Raw genomic sequence first — 25041 nt, forward strand, 5'->3', positions numbered from 1 at the left:
TCTCACTCTCTCTCATCTACAGTGGCTTGTGAAAGTATTCACCTCCCTTGGCAGTTTTCCTACTTTGTTGACTTACAACCTGGAATTAAAATAGTTTTGGGGGGGGGGGGGGGTTGTATCATTTGATTTACACAACATGCCTACCATTTTGGAGATGCAAAATATTTTTTATTGTGAAACAAACAAGAAATAAGACAAGAAAACTGAAAACCTGAGCATGCATAACTATTCACCCCCCAAAAGTCAATATTTCATAGAGCCACCTTTTCCAGCAATTACAGCTGCAAGTCTCTTGGGGTATGTTTCTATAAGCTCGGTACATCTAGCCACTGGGATTTCTGCCCATTCTTCAAGGCAAAACTGCTCCAGCCATTTCAAATAGGATGGGTTCTGCAAGTGTACAGCAATCTTTAAGTCATACCACAGATTCTCAATTGGAATGAGGTCTGGGCTTTGACTAGGCCTTTCCAAGACATGTAAATGTTTCCCCTTAAACCACTTGAGTGTTGCCTTAGCAGTATGCTTAGGGTCATTGTCGTGCTGGAAAGTGAACCTCTGTCCCTGTCTCAAATCTCTGGAAGACTGAAACAGGTTTCCCTCAAGAATTTCCCTGTATTTAGGGCCATCCATCATTCCTTAAATTCTGACCAATTTCCCAGTTTCTGCCGATATAAAACATCCCCACAGCATGATGCTGCCACCACCATGCTTCACTGTGGGGATGGTGTTCTCGTTGTGATGAGAGGTGCTGGGTTTGCGCCAGACATAGCATTTTCCTTGATGGCCAAAAAGCAACATTTTTGTCTCATCTTTTGGCAAACACCAAGCTTATTTTTTCTTTAAGCAATGGCTTTTTTCTGGCCACTCTTCCATAAAGCCCAGCTCTGTGGAGTGTACAGCTTAAAGTGGTTCTATGGACAGATACTCCAATCTCCGCTGTGGAGCTTTGCAGCTCCTCCTTCTTGGCAGGTTTGTTGTGGTGACATATTCTTTCCACTTTTTAATAATGTATTTAACGGTGCTCCGTGGTATGTTCAAAGTTTCAGATATTTTTTTATAACCCAACCCTGATCTGTACTTCTCCACATCTTTGTCCCTAACCTGTTTGGAGAGCTCCTTGGTCTTCATGGTGCCACTTGCTTCATGGTGCCCCTTGCTTTGTGGTGTTGCAGACTCTGGGGACTTTCAGATCCGGTGTATTTATACTGAGATCATGTGACAGATCATGTGACACTTAGATTGCACACAGGTGGACTTTATTTAACTAATTATGTGACTTCTGAAGGTCATTGGTTGCACCAGATCTTATTTAGGGGCTTCAAAGCAAAGGGGCTGAATACATATACAGGCACCACTATTCATTTTTTTTTTTTTTTTTTGGAAACATTAATTATTTTCATTTCACTTCACCAATTTGGACTATTTTGTGTATGTCCATTACATGAAATCCAAATAAAAATCTATTTAAATTAAAGGTTGTAATGCAACAAAATAGGAAAAACGCCAAGGGGATGAATACTTTTGCAAGGCACTGTATCTCATCTCTCTATGCTCCAGGTAATATTTCCTCTAGGCCAGTCAGGCCAGTCTCTCTCTGCTGGTGGAGACAGGGAGGCGTCTGGGCCTGGAGGACCGTGAGGGAGCCAGTCAGGCCAGTCTCTCTCTGCTGGTAGAGACAGGGAGGCGTCTGGGCCTGGAGGACCGTGAGGGAGCCAGTCAGGGGCTGCCAACAGCCGAGCAAACAACATGCATGCAGCCTGTAGGAACATAGATCCAGAGCTATCCCAATACTACTCCATGGCTGATCACGCCATTACCACATACTGGACTGTCCAGTGCAGGGTTCTATTTCAGTTCAAGCCTCAAGGACAATTCGAATTGGAGGTGGAATTTCAGTCTTATTCGTTCTGACTGAATTGACCCCAACTCTGATCTAGTGTGTTCACTGTCCATATGAAGACCAGTGTCACCCTAACAACTTACAAAAGTAGTTTATCCTCCCATTCTGCATTCTCCTATTGGTTTAAAGTGGTACAACTTTCATTCTGGGGTTAGCTAATTCAAGCTCTAACTGTTATGGGAATAGTGTTTCAGAGGAGTGGGTATGAATTTACATATCCACTGGATAAATAAATATATTTTATTTTGACAATTTCTTATGAGTGATATTGAATAAATGTGTGAAGAACATCTGTGGAAAATTGTAGGAACAGACCCCGCCACAGGGTTGTGACTTGCAGTATCCCAATTTGTCATTCTTTCTTTGTACATTACAGCAGCTGCAAATGACTTACTACACATGATATCTGACATTTAGCAAGGTCCCTCTGAAGTATCAAAGACTTTCGTTCTTGTCTGCCTGCCAGAAAGCAAAAAGTATCATTTTTGTTCACTTTAAAGGTTTTACACAGATTTATTTCATATAGCCTCTAATGGTTTTGTCAGAAAATATAACTTTTAGCAAGTCAAAAGAAACTGTGAATAGTGTTTTTGCAGGTGTGCATGCACAGACTAACACTAGACGAGGCTTTGTATGATTCTCTAAATAGGGCCTTGTGTGCCTGTCTGTCTGTTTAGTTAGCTCATGTTCAGGGCAACTCGACACGGCAGCTTGTCAGACCTGTAGAGACACTGTAATTGCCCTCAGCTCCCTAAGAAAACCACGTTTGACTCAATACGAAACGTTTTCAATTGACACAACTCAGCTCCAATGAGGCCTGAAAACCACAACAGTGCAGCTACAAATCGAGCCTTGCTACGAAATTTCACAAGCTGTTCCATTAAAGTAAAATACCTGTGAAAGAGACGAAATTGTGTTGGTATTTTTTTTAAAATCGCTTACGCTTTCAGAAATTTGCGTCTTGTTGTCCTTCACCAGTTACCATACTGCTCATTTAAGAAAATAGGACAGACTGTTAGGCAATAACGGGTGGTTCTGTATTCTCAAGTTCTACATAAACCGTTTCATGGAATATTTTCCCTCATTAACACTGTAAAAGGGTATGGAAGCTGAATGGGCTCTAGTTTCTCTCCTACAGGACCAATGGAAAGAGCCAAGTCCCAATTTACTAGGTGCTTGTTTGTCACGGTTTGCAGCACAGGTGTGGACAGGTCACACTTTGAACTGGAACAAGGCCCTTTGTTTGTTAAGGACTGTGTTATTCAGGATTATTGTCAGCACCAGGATTTTAAATGTACAGTAGCATGCAGCCTGACAGGCATTTTCCCTGTTGTGAGGCGGAGCGTTGGGGAGCATCTATTAAACAATCTGAATCTTAATCACATCAAGTTTTTGGGGATGCTATAATTGTGTAGGTATTTTATAGATCAGTAATTATGTGTAACATATTACTTATGCCCATCCACTCAAACGTGCTGAATTTATTTTAGGTTGGCAAAAACACTATCGTTTCTGCTGGTCTCGCTCTCTCTGCCTCCACCCAGTTAATAGATCAATTAGCTTGTCATAATACAACCTCAGGTGATCCCAGGCTTCAGTTCATGTAAAGTCTCCTGAGGTAGGGGGGGGGGGCTGTTATGGGAGGGCGGGGGTAGAGACGTGTGGCTGGTGTAGTGGCTCAGTAACCCATGGTTAGGTGATAGATACCACATGTAAGCTGTGCCAAGTAGTGGTCCTAATAGGAGCTGACAAGTGGCGGTCTGCAGGTCTGACAGGGCAGATCATATTTCTGCTGGCTGCAGACATGGTTTCAGACATGGTCCTGTTCAGGCCCAGTTTTAGAGCAACTGACACTCTAAAAGTGACTCTTTGCAACTGGATAAGGAGTGAAGTAGGTCCTACACACACCACTGCTCCACCACACACATTTTATTGGGCTGGTAAATGCACAAAGTTTCGATCTGGATCATACAAACTATTTCAACAGGTTAAGGCTCCACTAGCTCCCTACTCACTCCACACTTGCTCCCCTGTACGTCCCACCCTACTTCACCCCAGCTATGGCAAAAGCCCAGGCCTAACAGGCCTAAGTGTAAGGGGAAAAGAGGCAGAGGTCAGACAAACAGAGCAGCTCTTGAGTGAGGTAGTGGTGGAGCTAAGCTGTGTGGAGCTCTGGCAATAGATTACGCCTTGAAGGAAAATATGATATATGAAACTATCAAAGCAACCAGTTGATTTCTGCGTCGTCGTCATTCATTTCCCACATCCAGCAGCTATGATGACTTCACGGTCACAAGAGAGTTCCTCTCTGTCTGTCAAGAGAGCAGAATATGGTCGGCCTATTTAAAATTAGGATAATTAAAAATAACACCGGGGGGCAACCTGTGGCACCCAGTATGACCCACAGTACAACCCACAGAACGACCCACAAGAAGAACAAGACTTGGCCTGCGTCCCAAATTGTACCCTATTCCACCTACTGTATATCATGCACTACTTTGGACCAGGGCCCATTGGACTTTGGTCCAAAGTAGGGCACTTCATAGGGAATACATTTGGGATGGATACTTGGATTAGTTAGGGGACATCTGTGGCACATGTGGATCATCTCATCATCAAGGCGGAAGGGGTGATTGTTAAACTTCAATGTGCTGCTCTTAGATTGGGGGCTTTCTTTGCTTTGATGGGAAGGAAAAATGCTTTGTAATCAGAGTCTTGGAAAAACAAGCACTGTGCTGTTTTAACCCCGTCAGAACCATCCTTACCGACAAGCCAATGTCAGGAGGCCAGAGGTTTGCCTTACTTTATCTCTGCATTATTTTAGATCTCAAGTACAGTATGTCAATGTACAGTATAGTACTTCTACATTGGATTGCTCTAAGGTAAGGACACACCAAAAAGATGGGGCGACAGTCAGGTGATGGTTGGCCTCTGACCAATCGTTAGTCCTGTGTGTCCTTTACTTTAGTGACTGAACCTCGAACCATTGATACCAACATCGTGTCATCCATGTTGTCAAACCATATACACACAAACAGTCTTGACTAAGATCCACTGCTGTATTCCTTTCCTCCTCGTCTCAACATTAACACTAATGACAGTCCTTTTAAGTCTTGATAGGAAACATAAAACCTATTTGTGCTCTTTGATATGTTCCCTAAACGTCTCATTACAACAGTGGTAGAGTAGAGAGTCACCATCTGCTAGTGATTTAGATGTGGTCTAAAACCTTAATGACATAGTCCTCAGTCACACTGCTGCTCTATCATTGGTGGGGGTGGGGGGGGGGGGGGGGTATTACAAAGTGCATTAATCACTTTTTCTCAAAGCAACCATGTACCATTCCTGTCATTTACATTACTCTTGGGTATTATTATTATTTTTACATTAATATGTTTAGAGACATATTCTAATCATAAGGTGTAATGGTATATCTTCACAGTATATAGTAAATATCACAGGAGGCCGGTGGCCCCTTAATTGGGAGGACGGGCTCATAATAATGGCTGGAATAGAGTGAATGGAATGGTATCAAACACAGGGATGTGTATCAAACTCAAATCAAATGTATTTATATAGCCCTTCGTACATCAGCTGATATCTCAAAGTGCTGTACAGAAACCCAGCCTAAAACCCCAAACAGTAAGCAATGCATGTATTGAAGCACATTGGCTAGGAAAAACTCCCATGAAAGGCCAAAACCAAGGAAGAAACCTAGAGAGGAACCAGGCTATGAGGGGTGGCCAGTCCTCTTCTGGCTGTAGAGATTATAACAGAACATGGCCAAGATGTTCAAATGTTCATAAATGACCAGCATGGTCAAATAATAGGTCTGGGACAGGTAGCACGTCCGGTGAACAGGTCAGGATTCCAAAGCCGCAGGCAGAACAGTTGAAACTGGAGCAGCAGCACGGCCCGGTGGACTGGGGACAGCAAGGAGTCATCATGCCAGGTAGTCCTGAGGCATGGTCCTAGGGCTCAGGTCCTCCGAGAGAGAGAAAGAAAGACAGAGAGAGAATTAGAGAGAGCATACTTAAATTCACACAGGACACCGGATAAGACAGGAGAAGTACTCCAGACATAACAAACAGACCCTAGCCCCCCTACACATAAACTACTGCAGCATAAATACTGGAGGCTGAAACAAACCATTTTATCAAACCATTCCATTCACTCCATTCCAGCCATTATTATGAGCCGTCCTCCCCCCGCAGCCTCCCTTTTCTTTTTCTGGTGTTGTCTTTGCCGCTGTTCGCACTTAGTCTCTGAATGGAAGGGGGTAAACAGACGATAGCCCACTCTCAGCTGTGTGCATGCAATACGTGTGTGTGTGTGCGTGTGTATGTGTCTAGGACACATTTAGGGTGTTTACCCAGGCCCGTCTGTTCCTCCCCCCTCATCAAACCACACACACACACACGACAGCCTCCTTCCCCAGCCCCAGTCCACTCTAAGATCAATATGACACTTATTTGCAGAGCTAGGACTGCACTCTGAGAAGGACTGCGAGAAGAGAGAGAAAAGAGAGACACGCATGCCATGCCCTCGTCTGACAATATTTACCATGGTGTTGAGGAAGGATAAAGGAGTGTGTGAACAGAACTTAGTGGACTCACAATTGACTCCTGGGCTTGACTCCAAACGCACTCCAACACATGGCCTTTATGAGGGGACTTTGTACACTATTTCATTGATTACTGCCTTGTTGGGTTTGTAGATTGCAAGAAAGGCATTTTACTGTACTTGTGCACGTTACATTAAAACTTGAAACAAACTTTGGGAAGATAAAGAAGATACCGCAAGACACGTTCTGAGGTGAACAAGCTCGTCTCCCATCTGGGTCACACACTCTAAGGACGTAGCAGCTAATTTTATCACACAATGTAGCATCTAGCTATTGTCACTCGACTCATGGTGACGGATGATTAGTTATCATGAGGGTTGTTGTTGTAGCTGAGTAATGTCCCAGACTCTATCCGTTTCTTTCTTTGTCTCTTGTCTCATGAGGTTTGGCTCTTTCTTTCACCTGCCTTTTTGTGAGAAGCTGCATTGCAACAAACATGGATGGTGCTTATCAAGTAAGCAAACATCTAAACAAAATCGTTCCTTGAGTTCTAAATGGACTCCCCCAGTTCTACATGGCCTCACCCTGGACCTTGTACCATCCTACACATCAGCCCATATCCCCAGTAATAGTAGTGGCTGTGTGTGTGCCTACGGTGTCTGCAACAACCATATTGTTATTTCGCTTTACTCAAGTCACTCACAATGTTGTATGAATTCTCCAGTGTTTGATTGGCCTGCCCACACTAACTATACGAAGAGTAATTAAGATGGACATGTAGATTAACACAGATCAACCTCTCCCTCTCTTCTACCAAGTAAATCCACCGTTGAACGTGTCGACCTCTCTGCCAGCCATGCAGGAAGGGGCTGAAGAAAGCAACATGTGTTACTCATAGATCCCTGTTTATTTTACTTTCATACTTGCATTACAGCCAAGTAAACATTTCAACTGCGCGCGGTACACGAAGCCACCAAAAAGATGGCGGCTTCTGAACTAGGGCGACATGGCTTATTGCATTCCCCATGACCCTCTCAATGCTAAAGTTTACTCAAGGGAATCACGATGTATTACCTTTGATAGGATTAAAAACATTCATGTAATCAACACAATGTCATCTGATTCTAACTGAGTAAAATGCTAATGGTTACATTTACCATAAATCCACTAAAAGTTGTATTATGGGCTGTACACATACCTCTCCACATCTGGTAAACACTATAGTTTCCAAAACATTTAGTCACAATTGATATGGGTGCCATATACCATATGTTTTGAAAAGTGTAGACAGTGTGTTGATGCATTGAGCTGTCAGCTCAGCTCTCTCTCTGTAGTGTTTGAGTAAGGAGAGCTCTTCTGCCTGAAGGGTTGGTCTAGTTACACAAGCACTCCATGACAGACGACAAAAAGAAAAAGACCATGTTTACGTGGCCGATCCTAAGGTTAGCCTTTTAATTCATGCCATTGTTGACTGTGCCCCCCTCTATCTCTCCATCCCACTCCACTCCTCCTCTACTCCAGCGTGAAGCCAGTCCATCTGTTTATTATTATCTTACTGGACCAAGAACATTGCGAGAGGACGGCGAGCTACCATTTGAATCGGTGATTGCCCGGCTGCATCGCCCCTCCCTCTCACCCTAACCCGCGAAACCTCTAACATTTCTGTAACTAACTATTCCTCCCTCTAACTAGCCTAACCCAGCCACACAAACACCACTATTGTCCAGGGAGAAAGGTGCTCCCCTCCTCCCCCCCACCCCCCTGTCCCCTTTTGAGACCAGGCCCTTCCATGCTGTGCTATTGGACATTCCCTTGGTTTCTCCCCCACCCCTGACTGCCTCACTATAAACCAACCCGGATGCTCCAATTAAGACTCTTAATCTCTAACTGGGTCCTCAGACAGAGGAAGGGGGATAGAGAGAGAAGGGGGATAGAGGGGGAGAGAAGGAGAGGGGGAGGGGGGTAGGTGGAGGGTAAAGGTAGAGAGAGAGTGAGAGAGGGGGGGTGGAAGGAAGTGAAATGTCTCCCCACAGTTCATTATCTTTATGGCTAAGGGGCTTTCACACTGGCTGCTCGGGTCTGTGCTGTAATAATAATGCTATAAGATGAAGGCTGGTGATAAATCATGTCACTTTCTCTGTGTGGGATGGAACTGTAGCCAACACTGCTAGTTTAAGACAGACCCTGCTTGTTGTTTTTAATGTAAATGTGAGTTTGATTCATTTAGTTGACGTAGCCTGGCTAGCTGACGCAAGAACCAAGGAAAAGTTGATAGGATCTGAGTTACATCCCATAAAGCCACTAGACTTGCATTAGTGTAGGAATATGAATGAGTTGTCTCTCCAATGATGGGTATTCATCATTATTGCAAGCGTTTCTTGTGGTGACAGTACGCAGGATAGCACTTCCCCAAAAAAATGTTTTTATTTTATTTTTATTTCACCTTTATTTAACCAGGTAGGCTAGTTGAGAACAAGTTCTCATTTGCAACTGCGACCTGGCCAAGATAAAGCATAGCAGAATTAGAGATGCTGGTGAGCCAAAATTGATGATGATCCCAAATATCCACCAGATTTCCCCTAAGGTGTCTATACTTTTCATATGAACACAAAATATAGAAAATCAATCCTCAATAACTGTCTCCTGAGTCTTCTACTCTGAGAACAAATCAGCTGCCGTTGAGCCAAAACATTGGCGCTGCAGTCATTGTATGAAATAAACATGTTGTGCATCATCACAGTGTTGTTTTTATAGACCCTCAGTGGCAGTTTGATAGAGTCCAGAATATGTCTCTCTCTTTGAGACACTCCCCAGACCCTCTAGTTCCCTTCGACCTGAAAAGGCCCAGAACCCAGGTACCCCAGGAGGCCCTCACCCCGGGGTGACCCCCAGCCACGGCACCCCCACCCCCTAGATCAGGGATGTGCAACTCCAGTCCTTGGGGGCCAGAGAGTCTAAACCAAAGATCATGATTAGTGGATTATTGGTGTCAAGTGTGTTAGCTGGGGCTGGGGCAAAAGTGTGACACCAGTCAGGTCCTAGAGCTGCCCATCCCTGCCCTAGATTGATGTTCCTGCCTCCTGCTCCCACGCATTGTCTGGTTATGAAGTGTACTTCCTGTTTCTTCCCCTCTCGCTCCCTGTTCCTGTTAAAAAATCCCTTTTACGAAGGGGGGGGGGGGATGTGCTAAGCCAGTGTAGAACCATGCCGTCATCGGGCTGTTAGGGTCGTGAGGATGTGAGGACGCTCTGTGTGTGAGCTGGCAGCTTTTCTATTAGCTGTGATGCTAGGGGTCAGATGCACAACACAACACTAGCTGTTATGGCCTGAGTTCCCGCTCTGGGTTTGAAGTGAGAGTATCAGTGTGTTAGGAACAGCCTAAAAAGTGTTAAAACAAGATAAATGTCATGTGATCAAGTCACAAGAATAGAAAAAAAATCCATCTGTGTTGGTTAGAACCAAAAGGAAAACCAAAAAGTGTGCAAATTGAATCACCTTGACGACAAGTTTCATTCACATTATCTTCATTCACCAGACAACAGAACCCTTTTTTATCCTGATCTGTTCTAATAGAGATAATATACTTTTTCTGCTCTGAGGAAATTCGTGAACCAAGCCCACACCTGGGTGTGTTATCCAGGGTTAGGTCAGCTGATCTGGTGATCCATCAGAGTCTGGTCAGGTAGCTGATTACCCAGACACCTCATCAGTCTTACAGAGATCTTCGCTCGGCTCGCTGGTCCCCAAAGCTACACTGACAGCATGCTAATGCTAACAGGCTAATCCTAGGCCAGTGAGGGCAAACGGTGGCTGCCCCCCTCCAGCTCCCTCTCTTTAAATGTAATGTGAATGCGTGGCCCACCACAGTGCAGCCCTGCTCCCAGCCTGCTCCCAGCCTGCTCCCACCCTGCTCCCAGCCTGCTACCACCCTGCTCACAGCCTGCTCCCAGCCTGCTCCCACCCTGCTCCCAGCCTGCTTCCAGCCTGCTCCCACCCTTCTCCCAGCCTGCTCCCACCCTGCACCCAGCCTGCTCCCACCCTGCTCCCAACCTGCTCCCACCCTGCTCCCACCCTGCTCCCAGCCTGCTCTCACCCTGCTCCCACCCTTCTCCCACCCTGCTCCCACCCTGCTCCCAGCCTGCTCCCACCCTTCTCCCACCCTGCTCCCAGCCTGCTCCCAGCTGGGTGAAGCATGGCGGTCATTAGCCCCCAAGACACATCTACCCAACACAGATAGCTGTATTCTCCTTACGACCATGTCCCCTGGCCCCCACACTAGAATAGGACCCTCACTGTGATGTTAGAGAGGTGAGGTCCTAGTACCACAGTACCCTAAAGACAATTAAGAGAGCCAGTACTGCACCTTACCTCAGCTATAGGTAATGTGTCATGCTGACTGCAGTCAAAGAGCAGGTTGGGGTTTGCAGATTTGGGGTTCAGTGAGACTGTGAGTGTATAGTTAGTTGGGAGTGATTGGGTGGATTAGGCCTATTGTTTGATGGAGATGGATGATGGTAGAGAAAAGACGGTTTGGGAGAGGGAGAGAGAAGGGAGGGAGAGAGAGAGTGGGGAGGAGGGGGGGAGTGATGTGAGCATGTTGGCCGCTAAGACCCGTCATGCAGGCTGTGTTTAGGGCTGGTTGCCATGGGCACCCACAGATGTGTCCGATCTTCATCAGGCATTGTGTAGCGGTGTCCTGAGTGCCTTTCCTGTTCATGTTTACACAACTCTCTCTCTCTCACACACACACACACATATAATTCAACTCCATTTATATACAGTGCTTCTCAAACACAGCTTCCCTGCCTGATATGATTTAATGAACACCTTCCAAAAACCTGAGGAGTCTTCTCTATAAAAAACATTTTCCAATAACCTTCTCCCATTCTCCCCAGCATGGTCCCTCTTCAGCCACCTCAGTCTTACTGTTTAAGATGGCATATGGATGTCCTAGCCAAGCTGTAACTGTCACCTAATGGACAATGTACTGCTTGAGATGTAAACATCTTATTTCCTAATGTACTGTAAAAGGAGCCGGACTTCAAATGTATGTATGTATGTAATATAACCCCATCACTTCCCTGAGCCAACAATGTTCCTTTTCTATACTGTATGTTTATTTGAATATGAAAGTGAACTTCCTCTGCTTCTTAGTCAGACTTCAAACCAGTCAAAGAAAGTAAAAACAGGCTCTATGATGAACATCAATTCTACCTGTCACGTGTTGCCATGGAGCCAGGCCCTGACTTAATCTACTTCCCTTCAGTCCCAAATCTCCCTATCAATAAAACATGGAGCATTTTAACTTGTCCCAGAGTGAGGGGTATGAAAAGAAGCACATACTCTCTCTTTCACACACACACACACCACCCACACACCACACACACACACACACACACACACACACAGAGGGGGTGTGGTTGTTCTGTGTTCTCCTGTAAGCCCCTAATCCTTCTGTCGCCATGGCGAGCCCACGCCTCAGTAGGAGTCAGCACCGCAGACTAAACCTGAGGCTGTGAACGTTAAACTGGTTAAAATGGATTTTAATACATTGGCCTATTAACCTGCTGTGTGTGTGTGTGTGTGTGTGTGTGTGTGTGTGTGTGTGTGTGTGTGTGTGTGTGTGTGTGTGTGTGTGTGTGTGTGTGTGTGTGTGTGTGTGTGTGTGTGTTGAATTTGACTTACCACACTAGCTTATTAGCCTGGCTGGTTCATGCTGTGTCATAATGGTCCTAGATCATTCTACATACACAATACTCTTAATGACCAATCAAATAGGGGCTAAACTGTTGTGGTTGGATGGATGTACAATACTATAGAAGTCTAAGAAAAGGCCTCCCTCTCTGTATTTCTCCTCGCTTGGCGGTAACAAATTGCACGCTAGCTACCCAAAGCTTTTCCCCAGCAAGTTGAAACCTCAGGCCGGTCAGACTGTTGCTTTACTACCCATAGTACAGGGCGAGAAGGGACAAGGCCATTCGTCCGTTGTGTGTAGCCGTTGGCATGGTGCTGTGTCGTTAGGACCACAGCCAACATATCCTGCTGGAATTTCCTGTCTGAATGGCGCCCCCTCCTCCTCCTCTCCTTCTTCCCTTGCTCCCTCCCTCTCTCATCCCCCTCTCCCCTAGCTCACTCCCTCATTCTCTTTCGGAGAGAGAGACAGAAAGAAAAGCTGTTTTAATTACCCTGTCCAGGGCCCTCTCTCTCTCTCTGTCTATCCCTCTCTCTCTCTCTCAGGATGTTATTATCACTGAGTACTTCCTTAAAGGATGAGCCCCTGGGTCTGTCCCAAATTGAACCCTATTCCCTATTCAGTGCACTACTTTTGACCACAGCTCTAAGGGTCCTGGTCAAAAGCAGTGCACTATATAGGGAATTGGATGCTATTTAGGATGAACCCCTCAACTCCTTCTGATCTGATCTTGGCTGCTGCGTTGGGACATGAAAAGCGAATGTTTTCCCTTCGCTCGGAAACCTCGTACACTCAAATACACACACACACACACACACCAGTGCCCTTTGTTAATGTGGAACACCTGTCTTTGTCTTTAGGGTGAGATCAAACCCGGCTTAAAAAGAAAAGAGAATGGGGTTGTTTCTCACCCGCTCTCTGACAGGATGTTTGGCACTTCTGAGAACATTATTATGGGGGTTGGGAAGCAATATTATTAAAGGCATTTAAGCAAACATGTTATGATGATGGAACATCTAAAAGGATAGAGAGCAGACAGACATGTATATATGTACCTGAACACAAACAAAGTTAACGCAGTTCAAGAAGCACGTTCCCATGAGGTGGGTGGATCAACTCCAATCCGAGATCCATACAGAGATAAAAGCAAGGAGGTTTTGAAGTGACACTTTCAGCCGTGTCCTGCCAGATGAGAGTGAGAGTGTCAGGGTGCCAGAGGCTGGGGCAATGTGTCCCTACATTGCTGCACACCCAGAGGACAGCTGACAGTCCAGTGCCTGTGGACCCTCCCCTGTAACATATACAGTGGGGCAAAAAAGTATTTAGTCAGCCACCAATTGTGCTAGTTCTCCTACTTAAAAAGATGAGAGAGGCCTGTAATTTCCATCATAGGTACACTTCAACTATGACAGACAAAATGAGTGGGAAAAAATCCAGAAAATCAAATTGTAGGATTTTTAATGCATTTATTTGCAAATTATGGTGGAAAATAAGTATTTGGTCACCTACGAACAAGCCAGATTTCTGGCTCTCACAGACCTGAAATCCTACCTACTTCTTTAAGAGGCTCCTCTGTCCTCCACTCGTTACCTGTATTAATGGCACCTGTTTGAACTTGTTATCAGTATAAAAGACACCGGTCCACAACCTCAAACAGTCACACTCCAAACTCCACTATGGCCAAGACCAAAGAGCTGTCAAAGGACACCAGAAACAAAATTGTAGACCTGCACCAGGCTGGGAAGACTGAATCTGCAATAGGTAAGCAGCTTGGTTTGAAGAAATCAACTGCGGGAGCAATTATTAGGAAATGGAAGACATACAAGGCCACTGATAATCTCCCTCGATCTGGGGCTCCATGCAAGATCTCACCCCGTGGGGTCAAAATGATCACAAGAACGGTGAGCAAAAATCCCAGAACCACACGGGGGGACATAGTGAATGACCTGCAGAGAGCTGGGACCAAAGTAACAAAGCCTACCATCAGTAACACACTACGCCGCCAAGGACTCAAATTCTGCAGTGCCAGACGTGTCCCCCTGCTTAAGCCAGTACATGTCCAGGCCCGTCTGAAGTTTTCTAGAGAGCATTTGGATGATCCAGAAGAAGATTGGGAGAATGTCATATGGTCAGAACCAAAGAACACCATACCTACTGTGAAGCATGAGGGTGGAAACATCATGCTTTGGGGCTGTTTTTCTGCAAAGGGACCAGGACGACTGATCCGTGTAAAGGAAAGAATGAATGGGGCCATGTATCGTGAGATTTTGACTGAAAACCTCCTTCCATCAGCAAGGGCATTGAAGATGAAACGTGGCTGGGTCTTTCAGCATGACAATGATCCCAAACACACCGCCCAGGCAACGAAGGAGTGGCTTCGTAAGAAGCATTTCAAGGTCCTGGAGTGGCCTAGCCAGTCTCCAGATCTCAACCCCATAGAAAACCTTTGGAGGGAGTTGAAAGTCTGTGTTGCCCAGCAACAGCCCCAAAACATCACTGCTCTAGAGGAGATCTGCATGGAGGAATGGGCCAATAATACCAGCAACAGTGTGTGAAAACCTTGTAAAGACTTACAGAAAAAGTTTGACCTCTGTCATTGCCAACAAAGGGTATATAACAAAGTATTGAGATAAACGTTTGTTATTGACCAAATACTTATTTTCCACCATAATTTGCTAATAAATTCATTAAAAATCCTACGATGTGATTTTCTGGATTTGTTTTCCCTCATTTTGTCTGTCATAGTTGAAGTGTACCTATGATGAAAATTACAGGCCTCTCTCATATTTTTAAGTGGGAGAACTTGCACAATTGGTGGCTGACTAAATACTTTTTTGCCCCACTGTAGCTACCCTCTGTACCTTCCTCTTGTAGTCCTTGTGGCCCAGGAGACTATGCTGCTGTCTTGGTGATGGAACAGGCCTGCTCAGCCTTTCCCTTCAGATCTGGACAGCCCGTCTCTCTATGGGGGTCCTTATTTTATTTAGTGAGATAAAAGTTGTGCCTGTCTGCTTTCTTGTTTTCAAGTTAGGGTAAGCCTACTCCAGCATGCTCTGAGCACCACTGACATCCCCTTGACCCAGACCCAGACCCATTCCACCCCACTCTACCTTCTTTAGCAGCCCACTCTCCCTGCCTTGCACCAGGCATTGTTGTGAGCCAGGAGACACATTTGGATAAAAGTTGGAACTTCTCTCAACGCTAATCCCCCCATTTAAGTTTTTACAGGGGGGCTTTTTGTAGCGTCTTTGTTGCCTCTAACATACACGTTGACTTGAGAATGTGTCTTCTCTTGCACACAAAAGGAAGAGAGGCTCGTTGGCAGACATCGAACGGTGTAGAACATTACAGAGACTGAGGTTCTCTAGGATTCTAGAGAGGTGGAGCGCGAGGGAGGGATTTTCAGTTACACTGACTTGATGTCATGTTAAACACTTGTAAACAATTCTATGTAAGTCAATCATTTCTAACAACAATCACAGTTGTTGGGACAGTGCATACCTCAAACCATGCATTTTAATGTCACAATAACCCACCAATAAGTGTACTGTACAATAAAGACAATCATGACAAGAATGAGTTCCATCACGTTTAAGTTCCAGTAATGTCTTGCTTTGTGTTTGCAAAGAAAAACACTGAAACGTTCCTGTTTGGCCTCCAGGCAGAGTTGAGTTACAGTGGCATGTTTTCTTAGACATGACTTCAGGAGTCTTTGTGCAGTAATGACGCTAAGTACATCTCAAACAGAGAGGTGCCAAGGAAGGAGCCATCAGAAGTTTCCCGTCATGTCTTTAAACACCACCGCTCGGAGGCGCTCTGTGGTGGGCTTCGTCCCTTTCCTCCCCGATGAGCTATAAGGCCACAACAATCGCTGTCTTTTGCCTCAGTTTGTGTTCTGATCATGGGCTGAGCTTTGTAGTGTGGCGGCTGTCAATCAAAGTGACTGGGGACTCTGTTGGGCTTCAGTGGCTTTAGCGATGACCCAGGAATGCGGACTCATGCAGGTAGAACTCCTTAAAATCACACACACACACACATCGGCTACTCCCCTACTTCCTTCCTCCCCCTATCCCCCTCACAGAAGGAGATAATGATCTGTGCCACCTCTGACCCCCAGGTCATCTCTGACTCACTGGAGCGCATGATGCTGCCCAAAGAATCTTAATACAGAGATCCCAGAGATCAACCAGCCAACCCAAGTGAGCTGACCTGGCCTCCTCCTTCTCCTTCTTCTCTTTCTCCTTCTCCTCACTGCAATGCACACACACACTAGCTTGGATTCAGTACAAAAGACTCAGATGCTTTTACTTAACGTAAACCAGTACCATTGTTGGGGTGGGATGTTGTGCTGAATATCCACGCTTTGATTTTATTCTGCATACATTTAAAAGGGGATGATGTTAAAGGAGGAAAAAACGGAACTGGTTTTAACTTAGAAAGTGTTTAATGGGAGCAGAGCACTTCTGCTGTACTGCAACTTCATACAGAGAGCTAGAGGGAGAGGTTGTAATCATCACACTAATTAATGAAGGTCTGTTGTTTTTAACAAGACGTTCCCCGAGCTATGAACCTTTTTATGGCAGGAAATTGTTGATTTGTGCATTTTGAGTATTTCACATAAAAAAACACACTCATGGTGAAATAGCTCTGTTTCGCCCCCATTACAGATAGAGAGCTATTAATGGACACAAAGTACCCAGACCAGACTGTAACTTAAGGTTTCAATTACTGGGGTATTATGGGAATTGTAAATATTACAGTTACACCCCATGCTAAGAAGGTAAGGATGGAGCAGGAGCACAGCATCCTTAGCTCAGCCTGATCACTAGAAATATGCTTCGTTTTCTGACGTTTGAAAGGGCTAGAGAAAGTCAACATATGCCTTCCTTGGCAATCCCTCCCAAAAAAGATGTGTGTAGAGTAATAACCACTGCTAGTTTGTAGGATAATAACCACTGCTAGTTTGTAGGATAATAACCACTGCTCGTTTGTAGAGTAATAACCACTGCTAGTGTGTAGAGTAATAACCACTACTAGTTTGTAGGATAATAACCACTGCTAGTTTGTAGGATAATAACCACTGCTAGTTTGTAAGATAATAACCACTACTAGTTTGTAGAGTAATAACCACTGCTAGTTTGTAGGATAATAACCACTGCTAGTTTGTAGAGTAATAACCGCTGCTAGTTTGTAGAGTAATAACCACTGCTAGTTTGTAGAGTAATAACCACTGCTAGTTTGTAGGATAATAACCACTACTAGCTTGTAGGATAATAACCACTGCTAGTTTGTAGAGTAATAACCACTGCTAGTTTGTAGGATAATAACCACTGCTAGTTTGTAGGATAATAACCACTGCTAGTTTGTAAGATATTAACCACTGCTAGTTTGTAGGATAATAACCACTGCTAGTTTGTAGGATAATAACCACTGCTAGTTTGTAGAGTAATAACCACTGCTAGTTTGTAGGATAATAACCACTACTAGCTTGTAGGATAATAACCACTGCTAGTTTGTAGAGTAATAACCACTGCTAGTTTGTAGGATAATAACCACTGCTAGTTTGTAGGATAATAACCACTGCTAGTTTGTAAGATATTAACCACTGCTAGTTTGTAGGATAATAACCACTGCTAGTTTGTAGGATAATAACCACTGCTAGTTTGTAGAGTAATAACCACTGCTGGTTTGTAGAGTAATAACCACTGCTAGTTTGTAGGATAATAACCACTGGTAGTTTGTAGAGTAATAACCACTGCTAGTTTGTAGGATAATAACCACTACTAGCTTGTAGGATAATAACCGCTGCTAGTTTGTAGGATAATAACCACTACTAGCTTGTAGGATAATAACCACTGCTAGTTTGTAGAGTAATAACCACTGCTAGTTTGTAGGATAATAACCTCTGCTAGCCTTTTAGGATAATAACAACTACTAGCTTGTAGGATAATAACCACTGCTAGTTGTAGAGTAATAACCACTGCTAGTTTGTACAGTAATAACCACTGCTAGTTTGTAGGATAATAACCACTGCTAGTTTGTAGGATAATAACCACTGCTAGTTTGTAGAGTAATAACCACTGCTAGTTTGTAGAGTAATAACCACTGCTAGTTTGTAGGATAATAACCACTGATAGTTTGTAGAGTAATAACCACTGCTAGTTTGTAGAGTAATAACCACTGCTAGTTTGTAGGATAATAACCACTGCTAGTTTGTAGAGTAATAACCGCTGCTAGTTTGTAGAGTAATAACCACTGCTAGTTTGTAGAGTAATAACCACTGCTAGTTTGTAGGATAATAACCACTACTAGCTTGTAGGATAATAACCACTGCTAGTTTGTAGAGTAATAACCACTGCTAGTTTGTAGGATAATAACCACTGCTAGTTTGTAGGATAATAACCACTGCTAGTTTGTAAGATATTAACCACTGCTAGTTTGTAGGATAATAACCACTGCTAGTTTGTAGGATAATAACCGCAGCTAGTTTGTAGAGTAATAACCACTGCTAGTTTGTAGGATAATAACCACTACTAGCTTGTAGGATAATAACCGCTGCTAGTTTGTAGGATAATAACCACTACTAGCTTGTAGGATAATAACCACTGCTAGTTTGTAGAGTAATAACCACTGCTAGTTTGTAGGATAATAACCACAACTAGTTTGCAGGATAATAACCACTATTAGTTTGTAAGATAATAACCACTACTAGTTTGTAGGATAATAACCACAACTAGTTTGCAGGATAATAACCACTGCTAGTTTGTAGGATAATAACCACTATTAGTTTGTAGGATAATAACCACAACTAGTTTGCAGGATAATAACCACTATTAGTTTGTAAGATAATAACCACTACTAGTTTGTAGGATAATAACCACAACTAGTTTGCAGGATAATAACCAATACTAGTCTGTAGGATAATAAACACTACTAGTTTGTAGGATAATAACCACAACTAGTTTGCAGGATAATAACCACTATTAGTTTGTAAGATAATAACCACTACTAGTTTGTAGGATAATAACCACAACTAGTTTGCAGGATAATAACCAATACCAGTTTCTAGGAAAATAATGGTTTAGCTGCTGCTTATAGCTGCTGCTTGCTGCCAGTGACGTGAAGTGAGGTGAGCATCTCAAGTGTAGTGTGAGTCAGAGGTTTTCCTCTTTCGACTGTTGTTCCTTGTTTATGTCCAGACTGTATCTCTTCTTCAAATGGGCACCTCCACACACACACGCACGCACACACACAAACCAGACACGCACACATGAACACACACATACACTAAGTTCAAAGGGCAGGATCGCAGCAGGTCTTTGTCAAAAGCCCAATGTGATCTTTCTCATCTCTCTTGTTTGAGATGTAGTAGGATTCCTCAGGACCTCTTTGATTATTTATTTATCCTTCTTCCTGTGTGATAGGGCCAATATTTAACACGAAACTGCTCATCCAGCTCTTTGAGGTGGTTCATGTTTGCTGCATTGTAGCTTTAGGTTTTTACCCTTTTAAATATTTCACTTGAAAGTCTTTATTGAAGTGCCCATATCTTTCTTATCTCTCCTCCCTCTCTTTCTTCTCACAGGTCCTCACCATCTCTTCCCCACGTTTCACACACCAATCCCGATCGACATGCGTCACCATGAGGGGAGGTACCATTACGAGCCACACCCCCTCCACACCATGCATGGGTAATTAAGACTAACTTATTAAGTTCAGATTCACACCACTTGTGTTGCAGAGCAGGGCAGAATGGGAGTGTTCATGACAATGGCATCTATCTGGAACGTTGGGCCCTTGTGTCAGAGTCTATCTAGAAGATAGCGAAGGAGTCAGGTGCAGGACACAGGTAAGAGTAAATAAACCACTGTATTTACTCCATCCAAGAACGTAACAAAAATCCCGTTATCAAACAAGGACAAAACCAGATAGAAACTCCAACACACGAAAGACAATCACGCACCAACAGAAAGGGAAACCAGAGGGTTAAATAAGTAACATAATTATGAGATGGGAACCAGGTGTGTAAACAGACAAAACAAAAAGAAAAGTGAAACATGGATCGATGGCAGCTAGAAAGTCGAACGCCGCCCGAACAAGGAGAGGGAACAACTGCGGTGGAAGTCTTTACAATAATGTGAATGAGCAGGTCAGTCATCACCCTGTTGTGATTCACCCTCGGTGATCCCTCCATCCTTCCCTGCTTTCATCCGAGCCTGAGAGAGAGAGAAGCCTTTCCAAATGGAGAGAGAGAAAGCCAGGTCCATATCAGAGACAGATGATACTGAGAGAGAAAAGAAAGTACCAGCCAGTTTAGAATCAACAGCATCTCCCCTCCTTACGTTTCATGGTGTGGGACTTGGAAAGCTCTGTGGTCCTTTTGGCATGGTGTGCTGCAACACTAGGGAGCAAACTGCCAGGGAAACATCCTCTTCACATTAGAGGAGATTCACAGAAAGGGATCTGTCAGACAGACAAATAGGGAGACAGGCAGGGAGGCAGGCAAGGAGGCAGGCAAGGAAGATAGAGAGACAGACAGAACTTTGGCTCAATTGTGTTTATTTTTGTCCTTCAGTCTCCAACCACACTGACATTTCTTTCCCGTCCACAACTTTTTATTTGTTGTCCGTCCCAGAAAAAGTTTAGTCTGCTTAACATTGCCAGCCTTCCTCTCCCTCCTCTGCTTAACATTGCCAGCCTTCCTCTCCCTCCTCTGCTTAACATTGCCAGCCTTCCTCTCCCTCCTCTGCTTAACATTGCCAGCCTTCCTCTCCCTCCTCTGCTTAACATTGCCAGCCTTCCTCTCCCTCCTCTGCTTAACATTGCCAGCCTTCCTCTCCCTCCTCTGCTTAACATTGCCAGCCTTCCTCTCCCTCCTCTGCTTAACATTGCCAGCCTTCCTCTCCCTCCTCTGCTTATCTTAAAAAACACGAACAGATGGATAAAACAAATCAATAGGTTTGTGGGACTTGTCCTTCCATTTATATTCACATATCTGATGTTGATGGTGATACAATAATTTTTTCCTGCAGCAGAAAAGCTATTCATCACTTAACAAACCAGGAAGGAGTAGTGGGGATGAAAACCGAGTCTGTACTCCGACTGCAATGATTAACATGATTTGATCTAGACAGTGCTCCCCTAATTCATCAAGCCCCTAATCTTCCTCCGGCTGTGCTAAAATCACCCAAATTACGTAACATTGCTCTGCAAATTAAGTGGCGGTTTCATATGTCGGTGTTGTGTCGCTTTGTTATCCGCGCTACAGTATGTCAGGGGTTCTGCTTCCTGTCTGCCTGAGCATGACGCCTCCACACTGAGACCCTTCATCACTGTTTGCATGGAACAAAAAAAAATAGAAAATGGTATATCATACACTACAGTTGAGGAACAATGGTAAAGTAATTCTGCTTTGAAAGTTGATAAACTTGGAACCTCACCTTTGAGAAAATGGCCCTTGAATGTTTTTGTAAACCTACTGGAGAGATCTTTTTTGTCTACACCCATCCGGCTTTGTTCGTCTCTACTTTGGCCACGAAGGAGAGTGATGGAGTGCTGCATCAGATGACCTGGCCTCCACAATCACCCGACCTCAACCCAAATTAGATGGTTTGGGATGAACACTTTTTTGCTTACTACATGATATGTAGTATGTAGTATGATATCTATATACACTGCTCAAAAAAATAAAGGGAACACTAAAATAACACATCCTAGATCTGAATGAATGAAATATTCTTATTAAATACTTTTTTCTTTATATGGTTGAATGTGCTGACAACAAAATCACACAAAAATTATCAATGGAAATCAAATTTATCAACCCATGGAGGTCTGGATTTGGAGTCACACTCAAAATTAAAGTGGAAAACCACACTACAGGCTGATCCAACTTTGATGTAATGTCCTTAAAACAAGTCAAAATGAGGCTCAGTAGTGTGTGGCCTCCACGTGCCTGTATGACCTCCCTACAACGCCTGGGCATGCTCCTGATGAGGTAGCGGATGGTCTCCTGAGGGATCTCCTCCCAGACCTGGACTAAAGCCTCCGCCAACTCCTGGAAAGTCTGTGGTGCAAAGTGGCGTTGGTGGATGGAGCCAGACATGATGTCCCAGATGTGCTCAATTGGATTCAGGTCTGGGGAACGGGCGGGCCAGTCCATAGCATCAATGCCTTCCTCTTGCAGGAACTGCTGACACACTCCAGCCACATGAGGTCTAGCATTGTCTTGCATTAGGAGGAACCCAGGGCCAACCGCACCAGCATATGGTCTCACAAGGGGTCTGAGGATCTCATCTCGGTACCTAATGGCAGTCTGGCGACCTCTGGCGAGCACATGGAGGGCTGTGCGGCCCTCCAAAGAAATGCCACCCCACACCATGACTGACCCACCGCCAAACCGGTCATGCTGGAGGATGTTGCAGGCAGCAGAACGTTCTCCACGGCGTCTCCAGACTCTGTCACGTCTGTCACATGTGCTCAGTGTGAACCTGCTTTCATCTGTGAAGAGCACAGGGCGCCAGTGGCGAATTTGCCAATCTTGGTGTTCTCTGGCAAATGAAAAATGTCCTACACGGTGTTGGGCTGTAAGCACAACCCCCAACTGTGGACGTCGGGCCCTCATACCACCCTCATGGAGTCTGTTTCAAACCGTTTGAGCAGACACATGTACATTTATGGCCTGCTGGAGGTAATTTTGCATGGCTCTGGCAGTGCTCCTCCTGCTCCTGCTTGCACAAAGGCGGAGGTAGCGGTCCTGCTGCTGGGTTTTTGCCCTCCTACGGCCTCCTCCACGTCTCCTGATGTACTGGCCTGTCTCCTGGTAGCGCCTCCATGCTCAAGACAAACACAGCATACCTTCTTGCCACAGCTCGCATTGATGTTCCATCCGGGATGAGCTGCACTACCTGAGCCACTTGTGTGGGTTGTAGACTCCGTCTCATGCTACCACTAGAGTGAAAGCACCGCCAGCATTCAAAAGTGACCAAAACATCAGCCAGGAAGCATAGGAACTGAGAAGTGGTCTGTGGTCCCCACCTGCAGAACCACTCCTTTATTGGGGGTGTCTTGCTAATTGCCTATAATTTCCATCTGTGGTCTATTCCATTTGCACGATCTAGAAGAAAAAGAAACGCACACCTATTAAGACGAGGTGCTGGCTAGCAGAGTAGAAACTTGAAAATAAAATAAAAGAGCACACTATTCCATTTGCAAAACAGCATGTGAAATTTATTGTCAATCAGTGTTGCTTCCTAAGTGGGCAGTTTGATTTCACCGAAGTGTGATTGACTTGGAGTTACATTGTGTTGTTTAAGTGTTCCCTTTATTTTTTTGAGCAGTGTATGTTATTTCATAGTTTTGATGTCTTCACTATTATTCTATAATGTAGAAAATAGTAAAAATAAATAAAAACCCTTCAATGAGTAGGTGTGTCCAAACTTTGACTGGTACTGTATAATATCTGAAAATGTAGCTAGCTAGACTATCTTACATGAATGGACGTTTCTCCCACTCTTTCACAGATGTCAAGGTTGCCCATTTGAATATGTAATACAACAGCCTTCTGTGTGTTCTCTTTCCAACTCCGTCTGTATATTTGCAATCAAACGCGAGAATTTTCTCCCTCTCCTTAGCTATCATACTTTAATTCCGAAGGGCATTCCACTGATTTCAAAACTCGGTCCTCCAGAAAGTGGAGAACAACACCTTTTCAGTATCTTTCAAAAAAAGACGCATTAGAAAGGTTTACCTACACATACTGACCAGCTCATGTTATAGACAGAAGCGTGCTACATATCAGACAAATCCAAACCCATCTCTCGGCATGTCCAGCCCATCCATTATCTCTGCCAATCATAGCTAGCGGGAAGGTTACTGCCTTTTTTCATGGTTAAAACAACTAGGCTCGTAATTTAATAATTGTATTCGTATTTTCAGATGGCATACAAGTTTGTTATTGAGGTACATGGAAGTTCACATGTTCCAGAAGGGATTTCTTCCAAGAAATGCATTGTTATAAAAAAAACAAGTTTACGTTCAAATGCCTCTCCTGTGAAGTATGGACGTGCAACAAATGCCTAGTTTCCTGAAACGAGCCACATATTATCACAATACTTTGGTGCCAATAGGATATGTATTGTGATTCTCACGATTCTACATCTATTGTGATTCGATACTGTGAATTTATTGTGATTCGATGTTCCAAACCATAATGCCTGCTGCAGAGGGACAAGAGAGAGCCATGAGAAAACAAGTTTTGATCAGTCATGGAAATAAAAGTGCTAAAAACAAATTAGCTCCCTGTTTAAAAAGAAGTTGGAGAACAAGCTATGAAGGACAATTATTGACGTTTTGGTGCAGGTACAGCCATACGGCGCAAAAATAATATTGCGGTATTGTCAAAACGATACGATATATCGTCAAAAATTTTATCCCAATATGTAACTATATCCATGGCTGACAGTGACTCCGTAAAGAGCTAGCTAAACTCAGCAAAAAAAGAAACGTCCTCTCACTGTCAACTGCGTTTATTTTTGTATGAACATAACAAGATTCAACAACTGAGACATAAACTGAACAAGTTCCACAGACATGTGACTAACATAAATTGAATAATGTGTCCCTGAACAAAGGGGAGGGGGGTCAAAATCAAAAGTAACAGTCAGCATCTGGTGTGGCCACCAGCTGCATTAAGTACTGCAGTGCATCTCCTCCTCATGGACTGCACCAGATTGGCCAGTTCTTGCTGTGAGATGTTACTCCTCTCTTCCACCAAGGCACCTGCAAGTTCCCAGACATTTCTGGGGGGAATGGCCCTAGCCCTCACCCTCTGATCCAACAGGTCCCAGACATGCTCAATGGGATTGAGATACGGGCTCTTCGTTG

General features: G+C 44.2%; 1 protein-coding gene across 1 annotated transcript in view; it reads left to right on the forward strand.

Annotated features, from left to right (window-relative positions):
• LOC139380830 (zinc finger protein GLI2-like) overlaps positions 1–25041 on the forward strand; it is a 105719-nt gene that overhangs the window by 32849 nt on the left and 47829 nt on the right. Inside the window, exon 4 of the mRNA XM_071123920.1 lies at positions 19742–19847. Coding sequence (XP_070980021.1) covers positions 19742–19847 — 106 coding nt within the window. The remainder of the gene's footprint in view (positions 1–19741; positions 19848–25041) is intronic.

This window comes from Oncorhynchus clarkii, chromosome 22, assembly GCF_045791955.1.
Source record: "Oncorhynchus clarkii lewisi isolate Uvic-CL-2024 chromosome 22, UVic_Ocla_1.0, whole genome shotgun sequence".
Lineage (NCBI taxonomy): Eukaryota > Metazoa > Chordata > Actinopteri > Salmoniformes > Salmonidae > Oncorhynchus > Oncorhynchus clarkii.